General features: G+C 44.2%; 1 protein-coding gene and 1 long non-coding RNA gene across 3 annotated transcripts; one reads left to right on the top strand and one right to left on the bottom strand.

Moving 5' to 3' along the window:
- Nucleotides 1-226: 226 nt before the first annotated feature.
- LOC134736535 (uncharacterized) lies at nucleotides 227-18077 on the top strand. Its single transcript, XR_010120629.1, has 2 exons — nucleotides 227-266; nucleotides 17570-18077. It is a non-coding gene; the product is annotated as an uncharacterized lncRNA (long non-coding RNA).
- Nucleotides 18078-21142: 3065 nt separating this feature from the next.
- On the bottom strand, nucleotides 21143-27226 carry ING2 (inhibitor of growth family member 2). 2 transcript variants are annotated; one of them, XM_055276500.2, is made up of 2 exons: nucleotides 26566-27226; nucleotides 21143-21957 (listed from the first exon to the last, which is right to left on the bottom strand). In XM_055276500.2, the coding sequence occupies exons 1-2, from the start codon at nucleotides 26735-26737 to the stop codon at nucleotides 21287-21289; spliced, it is 843 nt and encodes a 280-aa protein (XP_055132475.1). In that variant the 5' UTR covers nucleotides 26738-27226; the 3' UTR covers nucleotides 21143-21286. The 2 variants fall into 2 exon arrangements, with proteins under 2 accessions (XP_055132475.1, XP_055132476.1); XM_055276501.2 differs by lacking the exon at nucleotides 26566-27226 and adding an exon at nucleotides 25615-25863.
- Between the last annotated feature and the right edge of the window lie 471 nt (nucleotides 27227-27697).

Below are 27697 nucleotides of genomic sequence, written 5' to 3'. Positions count from 1 at the left end.
TTTGTTTTTTAGAGACAGGGTCTCACTCCGTTGCCCAGACTGGAGTGCAGTGGCGCAATCGTAGCTCATTGCAGCCTTGAACTCCCAGGCTCAAGCCGTTCTTCCCCCACAACCCCCACAGCCCTCCCCCTGCCTCAGCCTCGCAGTAGCTGAGACTGCAGGCACGTGTTGGGATTACAGGCGTGAGCCGCCGCACCCGGCCTGTTATTTTTAAAGATGAGATGCCGTTAGACCCGGTGGCTACTGAGAAGTATGGTGCCGCAGAGGTAAGAGATGAGGCAGGGGCCGGGTGCGGTTGCTCACGCCTGTAATCCCAGCACTTTGGGAGGCCGAGGTGGGCACATTGCCTAAGCTCAGGAGTTCGAGACCAGACTGGGCAACACGGTGAAACCCCGTCTCTACTAAAATACAAAAGAAATTAGCCGGGCGTAGCGGCGGGCGCCTGTAATCCCAGCTACTTGGGAGGCTGAGGCAGGAGAATCGCTTGAACCCGGGAGGAGGAGGTTGCAGTGAGCCAAGATCGTGCCACTGCACTCCAGCCTGGGCGACACAGCGAGACTCCGTCTCTCCCAGCCCCCTACCCCCGCCCCCCCAAAACGAGAAATGAGGCGGGAAGGAGAGAAGGACACCTGAAGAAGCAAGTCTTTAACAAGGCCGGGGTGGGGTCAGGACGCAAGGGAAATGGTTGGCTTCAGAAAGGGGTGGACAGGAAGGAAGACAGAGCGTGGGACTAAAGGCACGGGCAGTTTGAAGATGAGGGCGTCCCTGATGGCTTCTCTGCAGATATGTGTGCGTCCATCTCCCCTGTGAGGTAATAAGCTCTGAAAGGACGTTTTCCTCTGCAGCCCCTCTCCCTGCCCTCCTTCAGTACCGACGTTGGAAGCAGCACTGAAGATTTTTGTTTGAAGCAAACAAACAGCAGTTTCACAAGGCGGGGGTTTCCTTAACGCATGTATTCCATGTACTCAGAGAAAAGTGTTAGAGAGAGTGATGCAGCTAACTCTTAGCAGGATTGGGCCATCTGTTTTTTTCCAGCTGAGTAACAGCTAGGTTTTCTCATTAACCAGAATTCTTTTACCACAGTAAAACATTCCTGGTTTCTGGATAGGCTTAGGGTCAGCATCTGGGCAACCCATAAAGAGTCACACAGAATGAGTTCTCTGGGCCCAGCTAAGAAAAATGCCAGGTGTCCAAAAGCAGATTCCACACCCTGAGTTGAAAGGGTAAGCCCCAGACCTGGCTGAGGGGATCATCTGCCAATTTCAAGTATCTGCCAATTTCGAGTATCTTCCATGAGTCTCCACAAACCAAGAGGTTTCCAGGCCAGAAAGCTGAAACAAAGATATGCCAATAGTAGACTGGAAAGCAGAATGGAGGTTGTTTGAGAGCATTCTTTGTAATAATATCGTACTATTTTCTAAAGGTTTGAAACCACATCTCGTAACAATTCCCAAATAATGAATTTAGCAATCATACTTTAAATATAACAACAGAGCATGCTACACACAAATCAGAGCCATACACTACTTCTTGTTATTCCTGCCTCTATTAGGAGAGCTCCTTTGGCTCCATAGAATGAATGTGTTTACACAATAAGGGTCTCAGAATCTTTGGTGTCTGGGCAGGACTAAGCCTTTCCTATGGTCCACTATAAATAAGATCTCATGCAAAAACAGATTCACAAATGTGTGGCAAGATTTGACTAGGCTGGGAAAAGAAAGGGCTATCTTTCTGAAGTGTTGCCACAGCTACCTGACTGGGTTTTATCAACTTTTCTCCTCCAACTTTTTATTAGAAAAATTTCATATACATGAAAGAATTTTAAAGATAGTACAATGAATAGCTTCTTATCCTCTACCCAGATCTAATAATTGCTGTATTTGTACATATTTATATATTTTACTTATCTTTGTTATTGTTATTGGACCATTTGGAAATAAGTTGCAGACATCATGAAATCAGCGTGCATCTCCCTAGCATAAGGACATTTTCCTGTGAACCACAATACTAGTATCACACTTAAGAAAATTAACAATAATTTCATAATATCATCTACTATCAAGTCATGGTCAAATTTCCCCATTTATTACAAAAATGTATTTTATAGCCTTTTTTGTTCAAGACAGGATCCAATCATGGTTCAGGCATTACATTTGGGTATGTCTCTTTTAATCCACAATACTTCTCTCCCCTCCTCCTTTCCCCCAAAAACACTGACTTTTTTTTTTTTTTTTTTTTGAGACAGAGTCTCACCCTGTTGCCCAGACTGGAGTGCAGTGTCATGATCTTGGCTCACTGCAACCTCCGCCTCCTGGGTTCAAGTGATTCTCCTGCCTCAGCCTCCCAAGTAACTGGGATTACAGGCACAAGGCACCATGCCAGGCTAATTTTTTTAATGACTCAACAACTATTTATTGAGGACCAATTATTGACTAAGTGTGGAAGTTTTAGGGAGTGAATAAATGATGCCTTTGCTTTCCCACCCAAGCTTGAGATTTCAGAAGAGCATGTGGAACGTAACAGTGGCCAGGGCTGGGCAGCAGGAGGCACTCCCAGCTAAAGAGCCAGAGCAAGAAGAGGGACTAATGCAGATACACAAAGGGGTCAGAGATGTAAAAAGCAAGTGCAGAGAGTATGGTTTCAATGGAAGCACAATCAGACAGTTTTAAAAAATGACAAAACTGTTGAGTACAACAAAGGTTAAAGAGAATGGGAGGCATTTTAGAAGGAAGCAGAAAAGACATCAGCCTACTAAGAATGTCTCAACTACCACTACCACTAAGTCTTAAGAGTCCTAACTTTTCTTTTTCCTTTTTTCTTTTTGAGATAGGATCTGGTCACCCAGGCTGGTGTACATGACACAATCACCGTTCGTTGCAACCTCGAACTCCTGGGTATAAGCACATCTCCTGCCTCAGCCTTCTGAGTAGCTGGGACTACAGGCATGCACAACCACGCCCAGCTAATTAAAAAATTTTTTTTTGTAGAGATGGGTCTCACTCTGTTGCCCAGGCTGGCCTTGAACTCAAGACCTCAAGCGATCCTCCCACCCTCCCACCTCAGCCTCTTAAAGTGTTGGGATTATAGGCATAAGTCCCAACTCTTTTTTTTTTTTTTTGAGTCCCAACTCATAAGGGCAAAACAATGGCTAGAGGTAAGCCATGTATACCAGTCCATTGCAGTCTGTTGGTGGTGAGCCTGTGTTACATGCTTAACATGGGGTCTAATCCAGAAGTGCTGATCTCTGCTTTCCCAGCTCAATGCAGCCTGAAAATCTCAAAGTACTTCACTACATACTTAGAAGGGAAAAAATACCCACATGTGGAATCCAGCAAGCAAAAGGCAAATTCTCTGTGGATCCTGTTTAACCCAGTTGGTGATGAGTTGACTAACAATGACAGATTTTCATCTTTTGCAAAACTGTCAACAAAGAATGACAATCAGAAAGCAGAGTGCGTGCCTGTGAAGAATGTTGAAAGTTCCATCAGAACTGCAAAAAACAAATGGGTTTGCTCTTCAGTGTTAATGCCAATCAATTGATGGTGGCTCTCTAAAATCTACATTGAGAAGAACTTTGGAGGTCATTGAAGTTCAGCAAGTAAAGAGTACCATGAAAAATATGAGCTATGTCCAGCATGGGTATCTAACTGACAGCACTCTTGCCAAACATTTGCTGTTGCTACACCTCCCTTTCCTTGAACCATACAAAACTGTGGCCAACAAGTATCATCTTGGGATGTCACATTTTGAACATTTCTTCTAATGTACCTGTGACCTTGCACATTTGCTGTTTGTCTTCAGCTTCTTGAGGTGCAGAACAACACTCTGAAAAGGAAGCTTTTGTACACTGACCAAGACAGCCCCGCAAAAGGTCCTCCCTGATTAATTTTGGTGTCTGGATAACAGAGGATGGTTGTCTACAATTTGACATAGGAAAGCAAGGGTAACAAGCCAACTCTTCATCTTTCCCAATGGACAAGCAGCAAGCCCTGTGTGTGTGACTTGACCATCACAGAATCTGATGGATTTTGCTGCTGAGATCAGAGTAGAGTTCAAGTAAAACTTCAGAGAGCCCCATCTTCCTTTACTCAGACCAAGCTCCTCAATAGGAAATTAGTATTTTGTGATGGTTGACTGTCCATTTAATGCTTCTATAACAGGTTTGTGCTGTGCACTATTTCTTGACAAAGTAAGCATTATTAAAATTAATTTCTTATTTCCCCTACTTAATATCAAATCTTGCTTCTTGCTTTGGAACCAAAAGCATTCTTGGGTTTTTCCCCACTTGGACAAAATGCATCAGCTTTTAAATTTAGGGGGAAAAATACAATAACTAAGTGCTCCCATGATGCCCTGACAAGTAGATTTCCTACCAGAATTATTTAATATTACTTAGTAATATGTACAAGCACTAAATCCATCTTTATCCTAAGAAAACAAGCCTAGTGAAGCCAAGCACAGTGGCTCACATCTGTAATCCTAGTACTTTGGGAGGCCGAAAGGGGAGGATCACTTGAGCCTGGTAGTTTGAGACCAATCTGGGCAACATAGTGAGACCCCATCTCTATTTTTTTTCTTTTTTCCTTTTTCCCTTTCTCTCTCTCTCTCTCTTTCTTTTTTCTTTCTTCTTTATTTCTTTCCTTCTCTTATTCTTTCTTTCCTTGTTCCTCCTTTTCTTTCTCCTTCCTTCCTTCCCTTCCTTCCTTCCTTCCTTCCTTCCTTCCTTCCTTCCTTCCTCTCTCTTTCTTCTTCTTTCTTTCTATCCGAACACCTGGGCTCAAGTGATCACCTGCCTTGGCCTCCCAAAGTGCTGTGATTACAGGCATGAGCCACCATTCCCAGCCTCTATTATAAAAAAAAAAAAAAAATTGGGAGGCCGAGGTGGGCAGATCATGAGGTCAGGAGATCGAGACCATCCTGGCTAACACGGTAAAACCCCATCTCTACTAAAAAAAATACAAAAAAATTAGCCGGGGGTGGTGGTGGGTGCCTGTAGTCCCAGCTACTCGGGAGGCTGAGGCAGGAGAATGGTGTTAACCCGGGAGGCGGAGCTTGCTGTGAGCTGAGATGGTGCCATTGCACTCCAGCCTGGGCGACACAGCAAGACTCCGTCTCAGAAAAAAAAGAAAGAAAGAGGGGCAGGGCGCGGTGGCTCACGCTTGTAATCCCAGCACTTTGGGAGGCCGAGGCGGGCGAATCACGAGGTCAGGAGATCGAGACCACGGTGAAACCCCGTCTCTACTAAAAAATACAAAAAATTAGCCGGGCGTGGTGGCGGGCGCCTGTAGTCCCAGCTACTCGGAGAGGCTGAGGCAGGAGAATGGCGTGAACCCGGGAGGCGGAGCTTGCAGTGAGCCGAGATTGCGCCACTGCACTCCAACCTGGGCGACACAGCGAGACTCCGTCTCAAAAAAAATAAAAATAAAAGAAAGAAAGAAAACAGGCCTAGTGAGAAGGGATGATAGGTTTAAAAACCAAAGACACTGGATTGGATCAACAAAAGTTTCATGACATCCGTTCAAAATCTATTTATTAAGGACATAACATATTGGGTGTCAGCACTGTTCTAGGCATTGAAAATACATTTGTGAACAAAACACACACAGTTCCTGCTCTCGAGGAGCTTACATTTTGGTGAAAGGAGACAGTCCAATAACCAGGTGCTATGAAGAAAATAAAAGGTGGGCCAGGAACGGTGGTTCATGCCTGTAATCCCAGCACTTTGCGAGGCCAAGGCGGGCAGATCACCCGAGGTCAGGAGTTCAAGACCAGCCTGGCCAACATGGAGAAACCCCATCTCTACTAAAAATATAAAGTTAGCCAGGTGTGGTGGAGCAGGCCTGTAATCCCAGCTACTCGGGAGGCTGAGGCAGGAGAATTGCCTGAACCCGGGAGGTGGACATTGCAGTGAGCTGAGATCACGCCACTGCACTCCAGCCTGGGCGACAAGAGCAAAACTCCGTCTCAAAAAAAAAAAAGTGATGGGATTGATAACATGTTATTAGAACACTTTCTCTTTTCATAGGGGTTCTTTTCTATTTGAATTATGTCTTTGTATACTGTCTCAAATTTACACAAAGTCAAGATTTGTTTGGATTAATATCACTTTAGCTGGACTAGCAGTATTAAAATTCTCTGAAAAGGCTAAGTTCAGAAAACCTTCCTTTAGTTAGAGTTTCATAGGTTATGGTCTTCATTTTAACTTCGATGATGTTGGAGAAGGGTTTTGATGGGTCAGAGGAACAAACAGCATTCTAGACTATAAAACAGGCATTGCAGGAGTGGCTATGCCATAAAAGGAGCGACCGAAACGGAAATCTGAGACAAGGCATTTAGGCAGAGGGAAGAGTAAGTGCAAAGGCCCGTGGCTGGACAGTGTCGGGTGTGTCCAGGGAAGAGCAAGGTGGCCCATGTGGCTGGAATGGAGTAAGCAAAAGGAGAGTGCTAGGAGAAGTCAGAGCTCAGAACCAGATTACATGGGGCCTTTTAGGTCAACATAAGGACTTTGGATTTTACTGTAAGATGGGAAGCCATTGGAGGACTTTAGGCACAGGAGAGATGGATGTGGCTGAATCTCTTTATCTGCTTTACGGACAGTAAACATAAAGGCAGAGGCAGAAGCAGGAAGACTGATGAGAAGGCTGTTCCAATAGCCCTGGTAGAGGCGATGGTGGTCTAGGGGAGGCAAGGGGCAGCAGAGCAGCAGGCTGAGTATATCTCGAAGGCCAAACTGACAGAATTTTCAGACAAATCGATTTTGGAGTATAAGAGAGAAAAAGAGCCAGGTGCGGTGGCTCACACCTGTAATCCTGGCACTTTGGGAACCTGAGACAGGCAGATCACTTGAGCCCAGGAGTTCAAGACCAGCCTGGCCAACATGGCAAAAACTCATCCCTACAAAAAATACAAAAATTAATTGGGCATAGTGCACACTTGTGGTCCCAGCTACTCAGGAGGCTGAGGTAGGAGGTTCACTTGAGCCCAGGAAGTTGAGGCTGCAGTGAGCTGTGATCACACCACTGCCCTCCAGCCTGGGCAACAGAGTGAGACCCTGTCTCAAAAAAAAAAAAAAAAAAAGAAAAGAAAAGAAAAGAAAAGAAAAAGAGAGAGACGGTGAGGCGGGTAGTTGGTGGGGAGAAAGAAAGGAGTCAACAATGACTCCAAGATTTTTGGCCTGAACAAGTGAAAGATGGAATTTTCATTTTCATTTACCATGAAAGGAAGAAGAGTAGGCTCGTGCTGGGAGGGAGGTTGAAAACTAGGAACTAACCCGTGAGGTTTGAGATGTTCACCTGACATACCAACAGAAATGCTGGAGGCAACTCAGTATGTCCGTCTAGATCGGAGTCCTGGATTGGTGACAGACATTGGGAGTCATCACAGTATAAAAGGTGTTTAAAGCCAGCGCACAGGATGACAGCCCCTAGGGAATGGTTATACGAAGAGGACTTCTGAAGCCTTCACCTAGGACACTCCAGTATTTGGAGGACAGCAAGAAGGGGCAGATTCAGCAAAGCAGATAGAAAAGAAACAGTCCCTGAGGTTGGAGGAGATTCTAGAGCAAGTGTACTTTGTACCCTGAAGGCAAAGTAGAAAAAGTATTTTAAAAGTGATCATTTGTGCCAAATGCTAACAGGAAAAATTATGACGGAGAATTGACAATTGAATTTACTAATGTTAAGGCAGTTGTATTGGAGTGTTCAAGACAAAGCCATTCTGGAAAGAATAGAAAGAAAGAAAGCAAGCAGAGACAAGAATAGACAACTCTTGGGCTCTGCGTGGTGACTCATGCCTGTAATCCCAGCACTTTAGGAGGCTGAGGTAGGAGGACTGCTTGAGCCCAGGAGTTCAAGACCACTCTGGGCAACACTGGCAACACCCCAATTTCTACAAAATAAAAAAATTAGCCAGGCATGGTGGCATATGCCTGTTGTCTTAGCTACTCAGGAGGCTGAAGTGGGAGGATCACTTGAGCCCGGGAGGTTGAAGCTGCAGTGAGCCGAGATTGTGCCAATGCATTCCGGCCTGGGCAACAGAGCGAGACCCTGTCTCAAAAAAAAAAAAAAAAAAAAAAGCAACATCTCATATTCAGATATGTTAAATTTTTATATGGTTGCTTAATTGTTCTGTGATTGAGGACCATGGAATAATAAGTTTTAATAAATGTTGGTATGAAAAACAGCAACAACAAAATGGAATAGACAATACTCTTGAGGAGTTTCTCCACAAAGGTGAACACACAAAAAATGGGACATTAGTTAGCTATTTCATTGTCGTTTTTTAAGACTGGCACTATAACAACATTACATACCAATAGAAAGGTCCACTGGAAGGAGAAACACGGATGATTGAGGGAATAATTGCGGGACTGAAGTTCCTGCGCATAGGGAGAGGTTGAAGGGTTGGCCCTAGGAACAGACAATCACCCACTGTAAAGAGATGGAAGGCAGGTGGGCCAGCAGTTGTGGTAGAAATGGGGAGGGCTCCGATGACCTTTGTTTTGTTGTTTTTAACAAAATAAGAATTGAGTTAATCACCTTGCGAAGGCAGAGGGAGAGGGATATTGGGTACTGAAGGTTTGAAGACAGAAGAAAAAGTAGAATCATGGTCTCAGAGGTGAAAGAGTAACTTGACTAAGAAAATGTAGGGGAGCCAGGTGCGGTGGCCCATGCCTGTAATCCCAACACTTTGGGAGGCCAAGGCAGGTAGATCACCTCAGGTCAGGAGTTCGAGACCAGCCTGGTCAACGTGGTGAAACCCCGTCTCTACTAAACATACAAAAATCAGCTGGGTATGGTGGCGTGAGCCTGTAATCCCAGCTACTTGGGAGGCTAAGGCAGGAGAATCGCTTGAACCTGAGAGGCAGAGGTTGCGGTGAGGGTGGGATGCTTCAAATTGAGAGTGTATTTTTTGGTGGTAGGTAGAGAGTTTGGTACTTGCAAAGTCTAAGATAACTCCAAGGAGGCAGATGGCTGAGGCAGGATTTAAGGTGTGAGTCAAGGCCAGAGTATTGAACAGATTGTTTCTGTCCATTTCTAATGTTTTTGCTCTCACATATCTTAAAATTTTTTTGAAATACTACATACTCTCTCACATATATAAGTTGACCTCTAAAATGTTTTGCTATAAACTTCCATGATTACCACAAATATAATTTCCGGTATATTGTCTATACTGTCTTTTTTGCTTTTCTATTCAGACAGAGTCTTGCTCTGTCACCCAGGCTGGAGAACAGTGGCGTGATCTCGGCCCACTGCAACCTCCGCCTCCCAGGTTCAAGCGATTCTCCTGCCTCAACCTCCCGAGTAGCTGGGACTACAGGCATGCATCACGAGACCTGGCTAATTTTTGTATTTTTAGTAGAAATGGGGTTTTGTCATGTTGGCCAGACTGGTCTTAAACTCCTGACCTCAAGTGATCCACCTGCCTCAACCTCCCAAAGTGCTGGGATCACAGATGTGAGCCACTGCACCCGGCCTATACTGTCATTTTTAAATAAAACATTTAAATATTACATGGCTCAAATAAGTTCAATGGAATCTAAGTGCTATACCACATATTTTTTAAAATACCTACAATAAGAGTTTAACATTGCTTTTCCCCTAAAATTGTATTTCCATTCCACTTCCCCCACAAAATAGTATCCTAATGATGTATTCTTATTCTCGAGTCATTTGATTACCCTATTATACTTCTTGCAACAAACAAAAGCGTATATAATTCTCAAAGTTAAAAACTTTTTCTGAATTTAGTATTGCAATTATTAGTTCCCAATTGATTGAAACATGAACACTGGGAATTGTTAAAATTCATAAACTTGTATTAAACATGACAAGGATTTGGGGGGAAACTTTATGGTGCTTTGAGAAAAGGTTTCCCAGTGTATTTCAAATGTTCCCTATGGTGGCCCATAAGCTTTTAAAATCTAAAGCCACTAAATGGTGTGCTCTCCAGTATAGTGTGGTGTTCAGAACCATGATGAAACCACGAGAGTGAAAAGCTGGTTGGTGTTCATTGTTTTAGAATGTATGGCTCCAGCAGTTTGTGAAACTCAGGTAACACATCACAGCAATATGGTTGCAGGGTCAGAGCTTCCAGCCCTCATTTTTATGGTAAGATGAGAGGACGATTATGAAAAGGGAGAAGGGAAAATCTCCCTTTGCACATCCTCCTCCCTTGGACTTCCTATTTTATTCTCTTCAGAATAAACAGTAAACTAGTCTCAAAATAGCTTTACCACACAAATTTACACAGAGTGACAGGGAGCCTGTTACCTCTCAGTATATAGAGCATCAAACACTGCTGTAACTCAATTTTCTGGCTCCAGGAATAATCATTTTATCCTTCATAGCTACTGATTTTCCTGAAGACTCCAACTAATTAAGAGATGAAACAAACAGAAAGACAGATTTCCTACTCTCTCACTAAACCATGCTAGAAATGGCAAATTTGGAGCCCCGTCAATGACTCTGCTGGAATTATTACTCTTGGGCAATTAACTACCCCTTTTCTCTGGAAAGCTTGTGCCTCATGCACAATCAGGTTTTAATTCTATCTACAGATGGTATTTTTCCACCCTTAATAGAAAGTTTTGATGGTGACACTGGTTAAGCAATTCTGACTTTCTGTAAATGCATTTTACAGAAACAATTACTTTAAAATGACAATGGGACTCTCCCAGGAAAACAGTTTAGTTGATCTTTACAGGTTATAAAGCCAAAGGCGCATCATGACTTTAAATTCAAATCAACTTCAGGGCCCACTGGGAGCACAAGATTGTTGCCTAGGGCCACTTCTCACATCTACTTGACCCTCATGGTAACAATAGAATGTGACTTGAATTCAGATCCTCCTTATCGCTTGCCTTTTGTAGTCCTTTCTTTCTCAGAAAGGGACATAAGACGAACAGTGGTCCTTTCTAGAGTTCCTCTGATGAAATATGAAGGTTACTATCCATGTGTGACTATGAATGTAGACGAATTCTACCAATTAAGAAGCCAAACAAGTTAATTTATTTTCAAGGTTGAGCTAGTGGGTTATAAAACCCAATTGTATCTGACACACAATTCTTGAACAGTATTGTTACTTGTTGCACCAGGTTTGGTTAGGGAGGATTTAAACACTTACACTTCCTCCACCCAATTCAGTAGTACTGTCTTGCAGAAAGAAGATACCGGTCCTTATGCCTGACTGCTGTCTAAGCAATGGTACAAATGGCACCAAGACCATAGTGCTGGATATGGGAAAGTAGGGACCTGGGGTATAAGTCCCCCTACAGTAGGATTACTCAGTAGATTTGAGTATGATCCATCCTTTCATGGTGTAGTGTAGGGCAATATTTTCAAACCATTTGAAAGGACCCTACTTCCTCAGAATATTAAGGTATCATGGGGGAAAAGTGGCAATATGTCTCAGAACCTCTAATATGTACGTGCCTTTTGAATATCCAAGAGGAAGAATTTTATATGCAAAGTATCCCAGCTTTCTTGGGCCGGTTAGCATTCTAGGATCCATGGAACGCTTTGGGAAGCTCTAGTTTGGAACACAGTCTCACCCCAAGCCTAAGGACGTTGCCTAGTTACTACAGGATTCCTCTCCAAGTTCTACATGGCATGCTTTTGCAAATTATTTTTCACATTCTGCTTAAGTTATCTTTGAATTGTCGTATCAATGTCGAAAGTCAGGATGTGGCAGGTCTGAGAAAATGTTAAGGAAACAAGTGGCATTGTGTTTACACTTGGGGATTATTTACGAATGCTTATGTATGGGAAAATTCCTTTCATGGCATAATAGTTGCTTCTCTTGTCCCTTTGGTAGGACAGACCTCAGTGGAGCACAACAAGTAAAACAAAGATGCAAGTATCTAGTAAAAACAAAACAAAACAAAATAGTAAAGCCTCTACCTTAATCCTGGATGTAAAGTAGTATAAAAATCTACTTTTAGCTACTATTTGCAACTCACTGGACTAGCCACTTGTTGAAATACTTAGGGAGGTACTACAAACTCTCACACATAAGGTACTTTTTTACAAAAGCGCTTTACAAAGAACCCAGACTCACTCTTGTTAGCTTAAATGGATAAAAGTCTTGTTTTGAGATCTTCAAGTGACATGAAAATGATATAAATTTTTAAAATCAATTCCAGATAATTAAGCATTTAGTCTACTATTAGGAGGGGAAATCTAAGTTAAAATAAATTGAATACAGTGAAGACTAAAATAGAATACTTTAGGCCGGGTGCGGTGGCTCACGCCTATAATCCCAGCACTTTGGGATGCCGAAGGGGGTGGATCACCTGACATCAGGAGTTGGAGACCAGCCTGGCCAACATGGCAAAACCCTGTCTCTACTAAAAATACGAAAATTAGCCAGTGTGATGGTGCGTGCCTGTAATCCCAGCGACCCAGGAGGCTGAGGCAGGAGAATTGCTGGAACCCGGAGGTGGAGGTTGCAGTGAGCTGAGATTGTGCCACTGCACTCCAGCCTGGGTGACAGAGCAAGAATTTCTCTAAAAAAAAAAAAAAAAAAAAAAAAAAAAAAAAAAAATACAAGGCCAGGCACAGTGGCTCATGCCTGTAATCCCTGTACTTTGGGAGCCCGAGGCGGGCAGATCACCTGAGGTCGGGAGTTCGAGACCAGCCTAATCAACATGGAGAAACCCCGTCTCTACTAAAAATACAAAATTAGCTGGGCCTGGTGGTGCATGCCTGTAATCCCAGCTATTTGGGAGGCTGAAGCAGGAGAATCACTCGAACCTGGGAGGCAGAGGTTGCAGTGAGCCGAGATCGTGGCATTGCACCATTGCACTCCAGCCTAGGCAACAAGACAAAAACTCCGTCCAAAAAAAAAAGCAACAAAAAAAATTAGCCAGTCGTGGTGGCACACACCTGTAATCCCAGCTACTTGGGAGGCTGAGGCAGGAGAATTGCTTGAACCTGGGAGGCAGAGGTTGCAGTCAGCCATGATTGCGCCACTGCACTCCAGCCTGCCTGGGCAACAGAGTGAGGCTGTCTCAAAAAAAAAAAAAAAAAAAAAGAGAGAGAGAGAATACTTTAGATAACTCTAGCTTTTCTCCTTCTCTTAACTGGGCACAGGAAAATGTCCTTATTTTTCACTGGGTAATTAGAAAAGTGCTGGGTTGTCAGTTCCACCAAGTTGCATCTTAGTCAGAATTATCCTGAAGTAACAATGACATTGATGAAGAAAATAGTCTACGCAATACTCAAACACTATAAACTCAAAGCCAAAGCTACTGCAAAGTTTTTGCTGTGAAAATTGAACTTCCCAGTCACGAATTTGCTATGGTGCTTTATAATTGCTTAATCTATGAGAATTTACTTTTTTCAAGTTGATGGGAAATGAATGTAACCGAAAAGCAAAATGTGTTCTAAGATTACAGAAGAAAATTTCTGAAATTTGGAAGATGTTATCACATCTCAGGAAGGCACAGAAAAGCAATGGAAGTCTGTCTAAAAGGCTTGAAATTGCTATGTTCTACCATTTCATATAGTTGGTAAACCAAGTTCTTCTATTAGAATCAGAAAGATTACTTCCCACCAAGGGTATGATTCCATATTACTAATCTAAAACCTGAACACCTGGAGAGAAAACTAGCCAGCTGGCCTAACACCTGTTTCTATGTGGGAAGTTTCTAAGATTAGAATACTGTATAAATAAGTCCTCTTGTCAAACAAAGCAATTAGATCTTGCTGTTCAAAGCAAGTATATGGCAAAACACTGCTATCTGAGCACAAGAACAGGGGAGAAAAAACAATCCACATATTAAAAAAACCAAAACTTGTTGGGCATGGTGGCTCACGACTGTAATCCCAGCACTTCGGGAGGCTGAGGCAGGTGGATCACCTGAGGTCGGGAGTTTGAAACCAGCCTGACCAACATGGAGAAACTCCGTCTCTAATAAAAATACAAAATTAGCCAGGTGTGGTGGTGCATGCCTGTAATCCCAACTACTTGGGAGGCTGAGGCAGGAGAATCACTTGAACCCAGGAGGCGGAGGTTGCAGTGAGCCGAGATCGCGCCATTGCACTCCAGCCTGGGCAACAAAAGCAAAACTCTGTCTCAAACCCAAAAAAAACAAACAAAAAAATCATACATTGAAGTCAAGCACTAGATACTCTCTTAGAATCTATTTATTCTGAAGCTAGACACAAATTCAACCAAATGCTTTTCCAACACACAACAAACTAAGAGGGATACAAACTACAAGACAGTTTTAGAAGCAAGGAAGCATGAAAAACATTAAAAGCAGCCAAATTTATTTTAAAAACCACTCGGAAGCAAGTACAGAGGCAAATGGTCCTCCATACTGGAGCAAGATTTAAGAATATCACTGTATAATCACATGGTTTTGAGTCAAAAGATGAATACATTAAATGTTTGTTTGTCCTACTATATGCCAAGAAGAATTTAAGGACATATTTAAGAAGGCAGGAAAATTTTTATCCAATACAATTAAAATCTGAAAGACTACTTTTAGCTCTTACAGGTACACAGCTATCCAAAATACCAAAATACGCTGCTGCAGTAAAAATCTCATTCCTCCCGTGTTTATGACATGGACATGTTGCTTTTATCCAATTTGTAAGGAAATTGGAATTTTTGTTTTTATAATAGAGACTGCTAAATCAAGAACCCACTAGCTAGTGGATAACTGAGGAAATTATCTGGGTAATTCTAAGGATTTTTCAGGTCTGGAATGCTGGGCCCAAGAGTGATGGTATTGCAAGGCTGGCCTAGGAAACCTCTCTCAGCTCCCAAAGAGATGCACTAAGGCCCGGCTCAGGCCTGTAATCCCAGCACTTTGGGAGGCCAAGGCGGGGGGCGGATCACTTGAGGCCAGGAGTTCGAGACCAGCCTGGTCAACATGGTGAAATCCTGTCTGTACAAAAAATATACAAATTAGCCAGGCGTGGTGGTACACGCCTGTGATCCCAGCTACTTGGGAGGCTGAGGCAGGAGAATTGCTTGAACCTGGGAGGCGGAGGTTGCCATGAGCCAAGATCACACAACTGCACTCCAGCCCAGGCAACACAGCAAGACTCCGTGTGAAAAAAAAAGAGAGATGCACTGAGGAGGTGCCATTTTTAATCCTCAGATGAAAAAAGAGGTAAGACTAGAAACTCCTTTGGGGTCAGGATGTCACTCTAGTACTGACATAGACAATGTTGGCAAATACCTTATGAGGTTTACAGAAACCTTAATTAAGAGGCAACATCCATCTGCATGCAGCTAGACAAGTTCTGTTAAACTAAGAAATGTTAATATTTGTTTTATACTGATAGTCAAGCAACTGCAGTGGTTAACCTTTTGTTAAAGTGTTTTCCAGAGTAGGATGGTAAGGTAAGTACTCAAGAAAAGTCTCAAAATCCATTTGATCACATCATGCAGAAAGACTCAATTTCGTGTTTATGTGTCTTTCACCCTTACCTAACGTTACTTACTAATCACACCTTTTAATTAAAAAAAGGATAGACTTTGGGCTCTCTTCACTGGCCATACTGCATAGCTAGAGTTTAATAACACTGTTTTTATTACACTTTAAGGTAGTCTTCTAGTCACAGAAAGTGATACTAATTTTCCATTTGCCAAAGTGATATGCTTCCTTTTTAAAATAAATTTACATCAAACAGTGAGTTGACTTTAAAAGTACTAAGCACATAGTAGTTTTAAATATAAAATTAGAATGGTGTGCAGAAATGGCAAAATCCATCAAGATCTGTCTGTGGTGTCTGAAGGTTTAGAAAGCCCTGCTTTAAAGTCTACTTACCACGCACGTGAATTAAAGCTGTTCTTTTATAAACTACCCAATTAGTAAGTTTGTGACCAGGAGACCTCTTTCCTCAGACTAATGTTAAGACATGAATAACAGCCACACTTTAACCATATATTAAATCAGTCATTTTCCAGCTGAACAAACTACAGGCCAAAGAGGACGAGTGACCTGTCCAAGATCACAGGTTGAGTCCACGTCTCTGGAATCTTGGTCCAGACCACTTCCCTCGCATTGAAATAGGAGACGATGAAGGAGCTGTCATTTCTCTAATTGATGTACAGTTTAGGCAATATAGTAAAGGAAGTCCCAAAATAACTAACTTCACTTAAAATATATTTTGAACAACACAAAACTACTAAGTACTTGATTCAGAAAGCGCCGAAGAGCCGTCTAGCCGTCTAGCTTATTAACTGCTCCTTGAAAATTTGCTCCTTCCATTTCAGGAGGGGGAATGAGGACAGAACTCCAGAGGAAGCCACCTAATAGGTATATGAAAAGGATTGGGGAGATGCAATTTTTCTGGTGTACTGTAGAGATTTTGAAAATTTCTGTTTTTTTGTGTGTTTATTTTTTCATGCCTGCATCCAGGCAACAAAATGAGTAGTCTGCTCATGTGAAGTTTTGACGCAAACCTGCAGCTTGGCCACAGTCCTGGCATTCCGGGGCCATTCACTCTCCTACCCTCCCAGGTGATGCTCCACACCTCTCATTCCTACAGACTTCCAACTCCCTTCCCCATCACTTCCTCAGCTGGGAAAGTGGAAGCTATCATTTTCCCAATAACAAAGTTAGCAACCTACCTGCATATACGCCCCATTCACTCCAGAATCTAAGCTCCACGAGGTTATAGATTGTCTCACTTTGGTCACTGCTTTATCCCCAGTACAAACGATGCCTTGCAGATAGGTGCACAATAAATATTTGAGTAAGTGAATAAAAGTGCTGCCCTCCCTGTGGACATGGACAAGGCACTGCCCCTTCTGCCTACTGAGACCAGCCTCTCCTGAGTCCTGCATCCCACTCCGTCTTGCCTATTCAGTTTCCCCATCAACAGCATTCACTTGCCCCTCCTAATGGAATCCCACCAGCATATAGTCAATCATGCCATACTATTTCCGAATAGCTCAAGTCCTCCCTTAGCTCACCTCCGCCTCAGTTATAACCCATCTCTGTTCCCCTTTGCAAGGCTTGTCTGCAGTTGCCATCTCTATTTCAGTCCCCTTTTGCTCACAATCCAGACTCCAAACTTACAGCTTGTTAACGACAATCCCCCCAATCTAACAGTTCTGTGTTCATCTTCCTTCAGCACCTGAATGGGCCGACGACTACCTTCTTGAAACACTTTATTTCACGTCACGGAGAGCTCTCAGGTTCCTTTGCTGGCTCCTCCCCATTTTAGATGTTGGAGTGACACAGAGCTGACCCTCTCTCCTCCCCATCTACTTGGTTGCTACTCAAAATGTGGGCCCTGGCCCAGCGGCATCAGCATCACTGAGAAGCTTGCTAGAAATGCAGACCCTCAGGCCCCACATCAGATCTCCTGAAGCAGAATCTGTATCTTAACCAAACATGCTTATTAACATTTGAGAAGCTCTAATTTCCTGAGTAATTTCAGTCACATGGCTTCAAACGCCATAGAGATGACTCTCCAAAATGTTTACCTCCTATTACCCTAACGGTCATATGCGGGGCTCCATGCTGGATTCTACTAGAAATCTATTAGGCATCTCAAACCTAAGCGCAAACCATAAATTTTTATTCTTTTTCCCCCTTCAGGCCAAAAACTTGAGTCACCCTTGTCATCTCTTTGCCTTCCAATCCCTGGGCCAAAGTTCTGTTGGCTGTACCTTTAGTACACAGAGTCCTACCACTACTACTGGCCACTACTGCTGCTGCTACCACCCTAGGCTAAGCCACCAACACTCGATGAGAAGACTTCTGAGTTGCTATTAAATCTTCTGAGTTGCTTCTCCTAAATCTCCCTATTTTCACCCAGGTTCCCTATAATATTGTATACACAGTATCCAGAGTGACCTTTAAATATGTCAGACCATGGCTCAAACCCCTCAATGGCTTCCCAAGTTTCCTACCATGGCTTCCAAGAGTCCCCAGTTCCTAGCGCCTTGTACACTGTGCTCTAATGCCCTGCTTTAGTCAAACTGCCAAGCTTGTTCCCTCCTCCCTCCCTCAAATATTTGCCTGCCTTATTTCTGCTCTTAGCTCTAAGGATTACTTCCTTAGAGACACCTTTTTAAATTATCATAAATAAAAGACTCACCACCCCCCCTTCCATTCATTTCCAGCCCTTTACTCGGTTTTCCTTTCACTTTAGCAATTTACCTGACATTTTATGTATCTGACTCCTCCACTAGAATGGATCGTCCACAAGCAGGGATATTTCCTTTTTACGCCACAACTGCTTAAAACGGTGCCTGGCACATTAAGAAGCACTCAGATGTTGAGTATTCAAGCACTGGTGGTGGAGCCACTGGGGGCAGGAGATACTCTCATGTGTGTATAAGCATCTGTATATGCTTCAGATTTGCATAAATCTGGATGTAGATAATCCACAGCAACATTCATTAAGTTGAAAACTGAAATGTGGCAGTGGTTCCAAAACATTTCTATATATTACAATGGGGATCTTTTAAAAATTCTAATGCTTAAGCCACATTCCAAATGAATTTAGATCACAATTGCTGAGGGTGGGGCACAGATATCAGTATTTGTTGAACTCCCAGGTAATTCCAACGTTAAGTTTGGGAACCACTGGTATACACAGTATGAGTTGGTAACCATGATATGAGATCCAGAATATTCAACAAAAGAAATTCCAGTCCTAGTGCTATGGATGCTTAAGACTTCTATTTCCAAGATGCGTAGAAAACAAAACAAAAAGGCCGGGCGCAGTGGCTCAAGCCTGTAATCCCAGCACTTTGGGAGGCCAAGGCGGGCAGATCACGAGGTCAGGATATCGAGACCATCCTGGCTAACACAGTGAAACTCTGTCTCTACTAAAAATACAAAAAATTAGCCAGGCGTGTTGGCGGGCGCCTGTAGTCCCAGCTACTTGGGAGGCTGAGGCAGGAGAATGGCATGAACCCGGGAGGCGGAGCTTGCAGTGAGCCGAGATCGCGCCACTGCACTCCAGCCTGGAAGACTCCGTCTCAAAAAAAAAAAAAAAGAAAACAAAAAATTCATAAAACTGTTTCAGATATTAGGGCTTAAAGAGAGCACACCTTCCAGGATTTTCCAGGCTTGTTTTCCCGTCAAGTCTAATCCAAACTTGGACATTTCTATTAGGAAGTTGATTCTTTTCTCCCACCTGCCAAGGCAGATTTACGTAAGAAAAAGTGGTGACTGCTATGTAAGTCGCATCTGAAGGCTTTGGGGGTTTTGTCCATACTGATATTTTTAACGGTGTCAAGTAAAAAACCTCCATTCTGATGACAAGGTTGTAATCACTAAAACAAAATGCCATATTCTCAAAAGGATTTCCTTACAACTCAACTAAGTTATGATGATGAGAAAGGATTTCCTAAATTCTTTTTTTTTTTTTTTTTTTTTTTTTTTGAGACGGAGTCTCGCTCTGTCGCCCAGGCTGGAGTGCAGTGGCGCAATCTCGGCTCACTGCAAGCTCCGCCTCCTGGGTTCACGCCATTCTCCTGCCTCAGCCTCTCCTTGTAGCTGGGACTACAGGCGCCCGCCACCACGCCCGGCTAATTTTTTGTATTTTTTAGTAGAGACGGGGTTTCACCGTGGTCTCGATCTCCTGACCTCGTGATCCGCCCACCTCGGCCTCCCAAAGTGCTGGGATTACAAGCGTGAGCCACCGCGCCCGGCCGGATTTCCTAAATTCTTAATCATGCTAACGTTTCTCACTCAAAAGGTAATAGAATCAACTAGCGCCAGTCATGAATCCAAATATTCTTAGGACAGAAGCTAACAAATATTGCACATTTACCCATCTCCAAACTCACCTTTAAACTATCTTTATACCTCAGAATGAAGGACAAAATTAATGAAAGGAGAAGTCATGTCATTATTAAAATCCTCACTATAGTGCAAATACTAGAAATTTCCAAGGAATCTTGGAGATATTTAAGCCAACTCATTTTACAGGTGAATGACCTGACACCCAGACGAGGTGAAATGACATGCCTAAAAGTCACACAGGAGAGCTAGAAGAGAAAAAAACATTTTTTTTCCCAAAACAAGCAGACAGGATTTTTCATGTTAATCAAAAAGAATCAAGATCATCAGATTAGGAAGAAATGAGGAATAAAACATATGTTACACATAGATTTAAAGAACTAGTCAATCTGCTGCCCCCAAAACCAAAACCTTCTCTAAACATATGGACATATATCCATCAAGATGCTTACCCTTCAAATATCAGAATCTTGGAAAATTCAATTTACAAATACATTAATTGTATTATTATGATGAAGTAAGTTAACTAAATGTGAAAACATCAAACAGCACCAATACTAGAAGTTAAGAAGGTAAATACACTATTATTTAAAATAGTCACTGATTGGGACAGAAATGAACAATAACCACTAGCAAAACCATTTAAAACAACTCTCTGACATAAAGGCAATATGTAAAGACTACTATATGCCCTTTTCCACTGATAGGCCTGTGGCTAGGCATCCTGGCAGCGGGTCACATGGAAAATACTATTAAGATGAATTTTTAAATTGTTCAACCTTGAGCCGTGATACTACATAACCCAAAGTTTGCCAATGTAAGCCAATGTATATTTTTAGTATCCTAACTACTCTAACCTGTCCCAATTAAAACAAAACACAAAACAACTCCCTTATTAAGCACTAGATCAAGTACATCTATGAAGCAGCAGCAAGGCATTGACAAATGGGCTACTGACAGCGGATCAAACTGCTACTAAGCAAAAGACAGCAGCACGTACTCTCATAAGAGCACATTATTCCACATGGAATCCCAAATTACTCTTATCTCCAGTTCCTTAAACTCCTGGAAGACTAGAGATGAACAAGCCAGTGTATAAATAGGGCTAGGGAAAAAGAAGCTCAAATGGCATAGTGTCTGTATTTTAAAATACCCAAGATCATTTGATGCTTAAGAGAAATCCCACTATATCTAACATTTTTTTAAGCATGTATAACTAAAATGCTAGTGAAAGTTTTGTGTTTACCCAAAAAATAGCATTGCAGTTTTAAGTGAAAATGAAATAGGCATGGTTTGTGAAATTTTTATAATGTTTACACCACCCTCTTCCTGTTCCCTGCTCCTTTCATCAGGTGATCTGAAGACTACCTGGTTGGAAATATTTGGTAATTCAGTGCAGAAAATTAAGGTCACAGACAAAGTACAACAACTTTTAATACACCATTAATACTAATGATTAAAAATTATTGCATAGTCTTATGCATTTACCCTAAAACATTTTCTGAAAGTAAACGAATTATATAAAAGACAAATAACCCTTTAAAATGTGGATGGCCTTTACTACCTCGATCTTCTATCCTTTTTTGTCTTTTCAGTACTTTTGTCCATTGTTTTCTCATTATCTCCCCTGCACTTTGGGCAATACCATTTCCCCTTTGGTTTATAGGTAAGTGAAACACATGAAAAGTGAAACCATTCAATTGGACACTGTTCATTGTCACATCCTATCATCTCCCCGTAAGACACTTGGTTGCATAAACAGTATGTAGGTTCATTAGGATCTATTGCAAACTCAACAGGTGAAGCTTCCCTTTCCTGCTTGGCCTTGGAGCGTTTCTTTTTCTTTGCTGACTTGGATTTCTTTTCTTTAGGTGGCTGATCATCACAGTCTTCGATCCCATTTGCCATGTGACATAAATCACGGCTTTCACTGGTCCGCTGTCTGCGGGGTCTTCTTGAAGATCTTTCTGGTTGGCTGGAATCCATCTTTGCTTTATCTGGGGCTCGTTCACTTTCAGCAGGATCTTGGAAACACTGTGAATGTAACTCCATTTGTCTTGCCCGATTTTCCACCAATTCGAGCATTTGTGTAACAATCTGTATTTTTTCATCTCCCAATTCTTGACTATTAATTAGTGCTCTCTGGAGAAGCTGCTGTAGACGTTTCTTCTGGTTTAAATCATCTTCTTTCTTATACTTTTCATAGACATCATCAATTTCCTTTAACGTTTCTAAAAAGGGAAAAGAAAATGAGAACGTTATCATGTGTTAGCAGACACAACATTTCCAAGTTAGTTATTTTTTACAGAATTGAAGTTAGAACTCAAACCATAAAACCATACTCCTCTTTGGTACATATACATTAAAAATTATTTCATACAAAGACCACATTATCTAATATGAAAGTATAGTTAGAAATAAAGTAATGAAAAGAAAGGACACAAAACTAATACTCATTAATCTATATTAAAAAGAGGCTGGGTGCGGTGGCTCACGCCTGTAATCCCAGCACTTTGGGAGGCCGAGGCAGGTGGATCACCTGAGGTCAGGAGTTCAAGACCAACCTGGCCAAGATGGTGAAACCCTGTCTCTACTAAAAATGCAAAAATTAGCCAGGCATGGTGGCAGGCGCCCCTCATCATTTCAGCTACTTGGGAGGCTGAGGCAGAGAACTGCTTGAACCCGGAAGGCGGAGGGTGCAGTGAGCCGAGATCGCACCACTGCACCCCGGCCTGGGTGACAGAGCAAAACTCCGTCTCAAAAAAAAAAAAAAAAAAAAAGGGTAAGAGATGTTTAGCTAATTAATGATCAAAAGTATTTCTCATGGGCAGGAACACTGAATGCCACTTTAGTCTACTAAGTGCTGTAACACCTTCAAAACAACCCTATATATAAAATTTGCAGGCTGGGGTCCAGCTCTAAAACTTGAAAAGGTTATAGGACTAGGCTATAGATTACTGCCCAACTGTGTTTATAGGATTTACAGTCCAATCAATGACTTGTGACATGACTCCGGAGATACCATAGCTTCACTTTCACATCATACATTCTTAACAAAGAAGGCATAAGCAACTCTTAGCTTCCCATCATCTCACTTTTAATGGCTCTACTTTAGCCTCACATGGGAAATTCTGAAAATGAAACTATTTCCAGAGTAAAACTATTTCCAGAGTAGGTTCTGGTTCTGGCATCAACTGACCAAACCACTAACAAAATTACAATAAAGTCAGCACTCGATCATTCTGCCTTTGTAGATAAATCAGTAGTTCTAAGCTTTCTGAACTGCTGATTTAGTTGTATGGCACGTGGAATACATTTACTTAAATCAAATAAAAATAGCTGAGTCACTAGAAGGTATCCAAAAATCTGAAAATATAATTTCAGATGTCACCAAAAATTTACTTAAGATTAGTTTTGTTCAAATCTGTTTTATTTCTTATTCTTACAAGCTGTAATGCTATCTCAAAGAGTTCTGTCCACATGGTATTTTTCATACCACATGGCATACTAGTTTTATATTCCAATATTATAATTATTAAAAACAGAAATGTTAGACAAGTAGATATATACATTGGGGCTGTCTGCAAGTAAGGCACACAAAAGCAAATATTCAACAGAACTCATTAATTAGCTTCTCCCTGGGAATCGCAGGTACTCATACTTGATGTACAACTGCCTAACTTGGAATATTTAACAAAGTGCCACCACACAGTTAAGAGTACTTATACCTGCATAGCATATTTTTGAACAAAGTTCATGTCTATTCCATTTGCTTAGCTTGGCATCTAAGCAGATTTCTTAAGAACCTAATTTCCCTACAGGAAAAATAAGGAAACTGGTTCCCTCAGACACATAAAAAATTGATTAAAAAAAAAAAAAGGCAAATCTCTTTTCAAATATTTTGTACCTAATAATCAAGTGTTAGAGGCTAAGTACAGTATATATCATACCAGCACATTGATAGATGAGATAAAAAAATCAAGATACCTTATTATATAGTGAAAGAAGACAAGAAATTAACATTTACTCAGCCCCTTCTATGTGGTAAAGATTTTCTCAGTGAATCCCCACAGCAACCCCATGAGGAAGCCATCACTTCTGCTTGTGAAAAAAACTGCAACTCCAGAGATAAGAACCCGACTTTGAACTGTGCCAGATCTGTATGTCTGACCTCGCAGTTAAGCACTTTCTATAAACTATACGAAAGGCACTTGAAATTAAGTAGCAAAGTTTAGTTTCAAGGTTGTTATTTATCTAAGAAATTATGAGTGACAACACTAGAATAAAAATAAAGGTTCTCTAATAATCCTATCCCATAATAAGTACTTCAATTGTGAAATTGTTTTCTTCATTTCTCATAAGTTTTTCAGCAGTTCTGAAAGTGTCTCAAGTAGGTGAGAGAGAAATTTGACTGTCTATATAATTTATATCACTAAATATTGCTAGAAATATTAGATCCAAAACCAGAAAATACTTAAGCACTAGTGAAGATATAAAAAACATGAAATCTGAACCCAAAATATACATAAACATAAAACTGTGAAAGTTGAGCTCAGTAACCACGTGCAGAGTGAAAACTGGTGAGTTTTTAATCACTAATCACAAACTTCGTAGAGCTAAGAATTTTTATAATCTCTCAATCTTGTAAGGCCTACTATATTACTAATGTTACCAGAGCTATTAATACCTGACAATTATAGATGATCCCAAAGCAGATTTCCCTGTCAACAAATTATAGTATCCCTCACCAACTTCAAAGAGCTTAACTCTTGTGCCTTCAAAGAAATGTAAAAACCTGCAAGCTTGCTGGGCCCGGTGGCTCACGTCTGTAATCCCAGCACTTTCGGAGGCCGAGGCGGGCAGATCACCTGAGGTCAGGAGTTCAAGACCATCCTGGCCAACATGGTGAAACTCCATCTCTACTAAAAATACAAAACTTAGCCGGGCGTGATGGCAGGTGCCTGTAATCCCAGCTACTCGGGAGGCTGAGGCAGGAGAATCGCTTGAATCCGGGAGGCAGAGGTCGCAGTGAGCCAAGATCGAGCCACTGCACTCCAGCCTAGGGGACAGAGCAAGACTTTGTCTAAAACAACAACAACAATACAAACTGCAAGCTTTACAAACTTTGGTGTTATCTGAAAAACTAGAAAGGTTCCATATACAATTATTAAGCACGTATCATTTTTAGGTTACCATTTATGTTTGTGCTCCATATCTGAAGAAATCCCCTTGGACAGTTTTAATTAAAATTTAAATTGTTTGAAAACAAGGATATGCATCTAAAGTAGCAGGCTCTGGAGCCAAATATCCTACATCTAATTAACTGGACGAGTTACTTAAACCCCTGTAATCTGTAAAAGAAATATTTATATAATGGTCTGGACCCAGCGCATCAGTTTTAATTCCCTCCCCCCCCTCCCCAAACACGGATCAGTCCTATGAATCCTATGGATTCAGAAAACAGAAACAAATTTATAAACAAAAAAATCAGAGACTCTTATGTCACCCAAGAAGTGGATTCCTTACAGACTTTTAAACTATAGGATTACTGGCGTGTCTACAAAAACAGAGAATGGGTCCAGGAAATTATCTTTAAAGTCCGTATGGCTGTTTCCATACTATGTTCAAGGTCTGTTCCTCGATTCAAGGTTATTAAGCGCAACACATTTCCCCTTTTAAACTGCCCTCCTAGTAGCACCACCGTAGAAGGTAATAACACTGTAAGGAAGGTCGATTCTGTCCCGGCTTCACGGGTCGGCCCGCAAACGGTGGTTTCGCCTCAACACTTAAAGTCGGAGAAGGAGGGGCTCGGGGACGCCAGGCGGTTGCCCAGTCAACCAACCCACTTCCTCCTGAAGCCCGGAAGTGACACATGTCCCGGAACCTACGCGGAGCCAGGATCCGCGACGGTCCGAGATGCTGCTCGCCGTTCTGATCCATTGGTTGGGAAAGAGACTGGAAACATCACCGCAAAACATGCTGCAAAGCCCGACTCGGATTCCGCTGGGGCCGAACCAACGCCGCCGCACAGCCCCGACTCTCTCCCCAGCATCCGGCTCGCCGCCGCCCCTCTCGCGACCAGCCATTTTCCAGGCCCGCGGGAACGCGCGCCGTGCCCCTCCCACGCCCCACGTCACGCCCGCAGGCCCCACCCCCGGCGCGGGGGCCCTCCCCGCCACACACGCCCCTCTCTTCCTCTCCCGCGGGGGACCCCTCCCCTCTTAACCATTTTGCCGAAAGAGCTGGGCTAGGGCTGCGACGCGAGGCGGCCGCGAACTTTCCCGGGGCCAGAGAGCGGAACGGACTGCTCTCCTCCGGGCCGGGGCAGGAGCGCGGAGGAAGGCCCCCTCAGTCCGCCTCCGCGGCCTCTCGCCCCCTCCCCCAGCACGTTCCAAAGCACCCGCACTCCGGGGTGGGGGCGAGTGAGGTGGGGAAGCGCGCCCCACAGACCAGCGGGAGCCCGGCCGCTCACTCCCTCCGGCCCTTGCCCGGCTGCAGTCCCGGGCCGGGGCGGCAGGGTCTGCGGCACGGGGCGGGCGAGCGCCTGAACAAATGCTAGCTGCTTAAAATGGCTGATTCCCCTCAGCGGCAGCTGCAGCCGCTGGGTCTGCAGCGGGGGCTGACGAGCGGCCCCCACCCCCACTCCGGGGACCCCAGAGAAGTACTCGCCCACCGCGGGGCAAGGGAGGGCCGCAAACCCGGTCTCCAGTCCTCCCCGTCCCGCTCGGCAGACCCTCGGTGCGCTCGGGGAGACTGTCACGGGAGAAAGGGAAGGTGGCACTCCCCCGGACAGGCTCCCCGCCACCGGCTCCCGAGGCCGGCAGCCGCGCGGTCCCTACCTTGATATTTGTTGTCCAGCTCTCGAAGCACAGACACGTTCCTCTGCATGTCGTGGGGCAGCGACTCTACGCACTCAAGGTAGTCCTGCACGTAGCAGGTGAGCAGCCGGCTCCGCTCCCCGGTCAGGAGCGCGGCCGACGAGTACAGTTGCTGCTGCTGCTGCCCTAACATCCTGCCGATCCGCGCCGCCGCCTCCGCCTCCGCATCCAGCAGCTGCACATGCACCGGCCGCGGCCGCCGCGGGCCCTCAGCTCAGCAGCCCGGCGCCGCGGGAACCCCGCAGCCGCTCGAGAGGGCACGGCCGCGCTCCCCGATCTCCACTCCCCCTAGAGCAGTCCTCACTCCCCGCCCCCGCAGCACCAGCCCAGGGGCGGGGCGAAACCGGGGCTCCCTCCTTTTTCCCCTCCCGCTCCAGGACCGGAGCAGAGGGGATCCCCTCGGTGGGGCCGGCGCCGGGGTCCCAGGCGCTGACACTTCCTGTCCCCGTCAGAGTCCCCAGATGCTACGAGTGCCGTCTCGCAGCCTGGATCCCCATGACAAGCCCGTCGCCGCCCGCCTGTCCCCAGTCACCCTCCGTGCCTGACGGAGAGCCTCCGGCTAGCCTGCCCCCGCCCCTCCGCCCGCGGCCGCGTCTGCGCCTGCGCAGTGCTCGCTCCGAATAAGTCCTGGGCCCGCCCCTACCGCCTACCGAAGGGTTCGCATTCTCCCGCCTTCGCTCCGCCGCCCGGGCGATTGGTCTGCCGGCTCCGGGCTAGTGGGGGAGGGTGTGGGGGGCGGCCAAACGGCAGGCCGCGCCCCGCCCCCCTTAAAGGGGAAGCCCGGGGAACCAGTCTCTGCGCCCCGCATCTGAATGGGACCCGGGAGGGGAGACGGCTCGGTCCTTCCTGCCGTCCTCCCCGCGGGGAGGGGCAGCTCCTCTCGGCTCGCTCCGCCCGGCCACACCGGCTTTTTCCCCATCAGGCGGTCCGACTGCGGCTCCTCGCGAGCCTGCAAAGGAGCAGCAGGCGGTTCCTTTTCGGACGACCTGGAGCGAGGCCTGCAGGACTGCGCGCCCCGGCGGGCGGCGGGCGGCTCCCGGCATGCGCGGCGGCTGCGTTCCCGCCGCCTCCGAGCTCGCCTGGGGCTGCCGCC

This window comes from Symphalangus syndactylus, chromosome 4 (assembly GCF_028878055.3).
Source record: "Symphalangus syndactylus isolate Jambi chromosome 4, NHGRI_mSymSyn1-v2.1_pri, whole genome shotgun sequence".
Lineage (NCBI taxonomy): Eukaryota > Metazoa > Chordata > Mammalia > Primates > Hylobatidae > Symphalangus > Symphalangus syndactylus.
This window is presented reverse-complemented; position numbering and strand designations above follow the sequence as displayed.

Excerpts from the sequence above, each read along its gene's own strand:
- ING2 (XM_055276500.2), bottom strand. The coding sequence starts at position 26,737 with ATGTTAGGGCAGCAGCAGCAGCAACTGTACTCGTCGGCCGCGCTCCTG. Across the intron at positions 21,958-26,565 it reads GCTGGACAACAAATATCAAG|AAACGTTAAAGGAAATTGAT; the intron begins GTAGGGACCGCG and ends TTCCCTTTTTAG.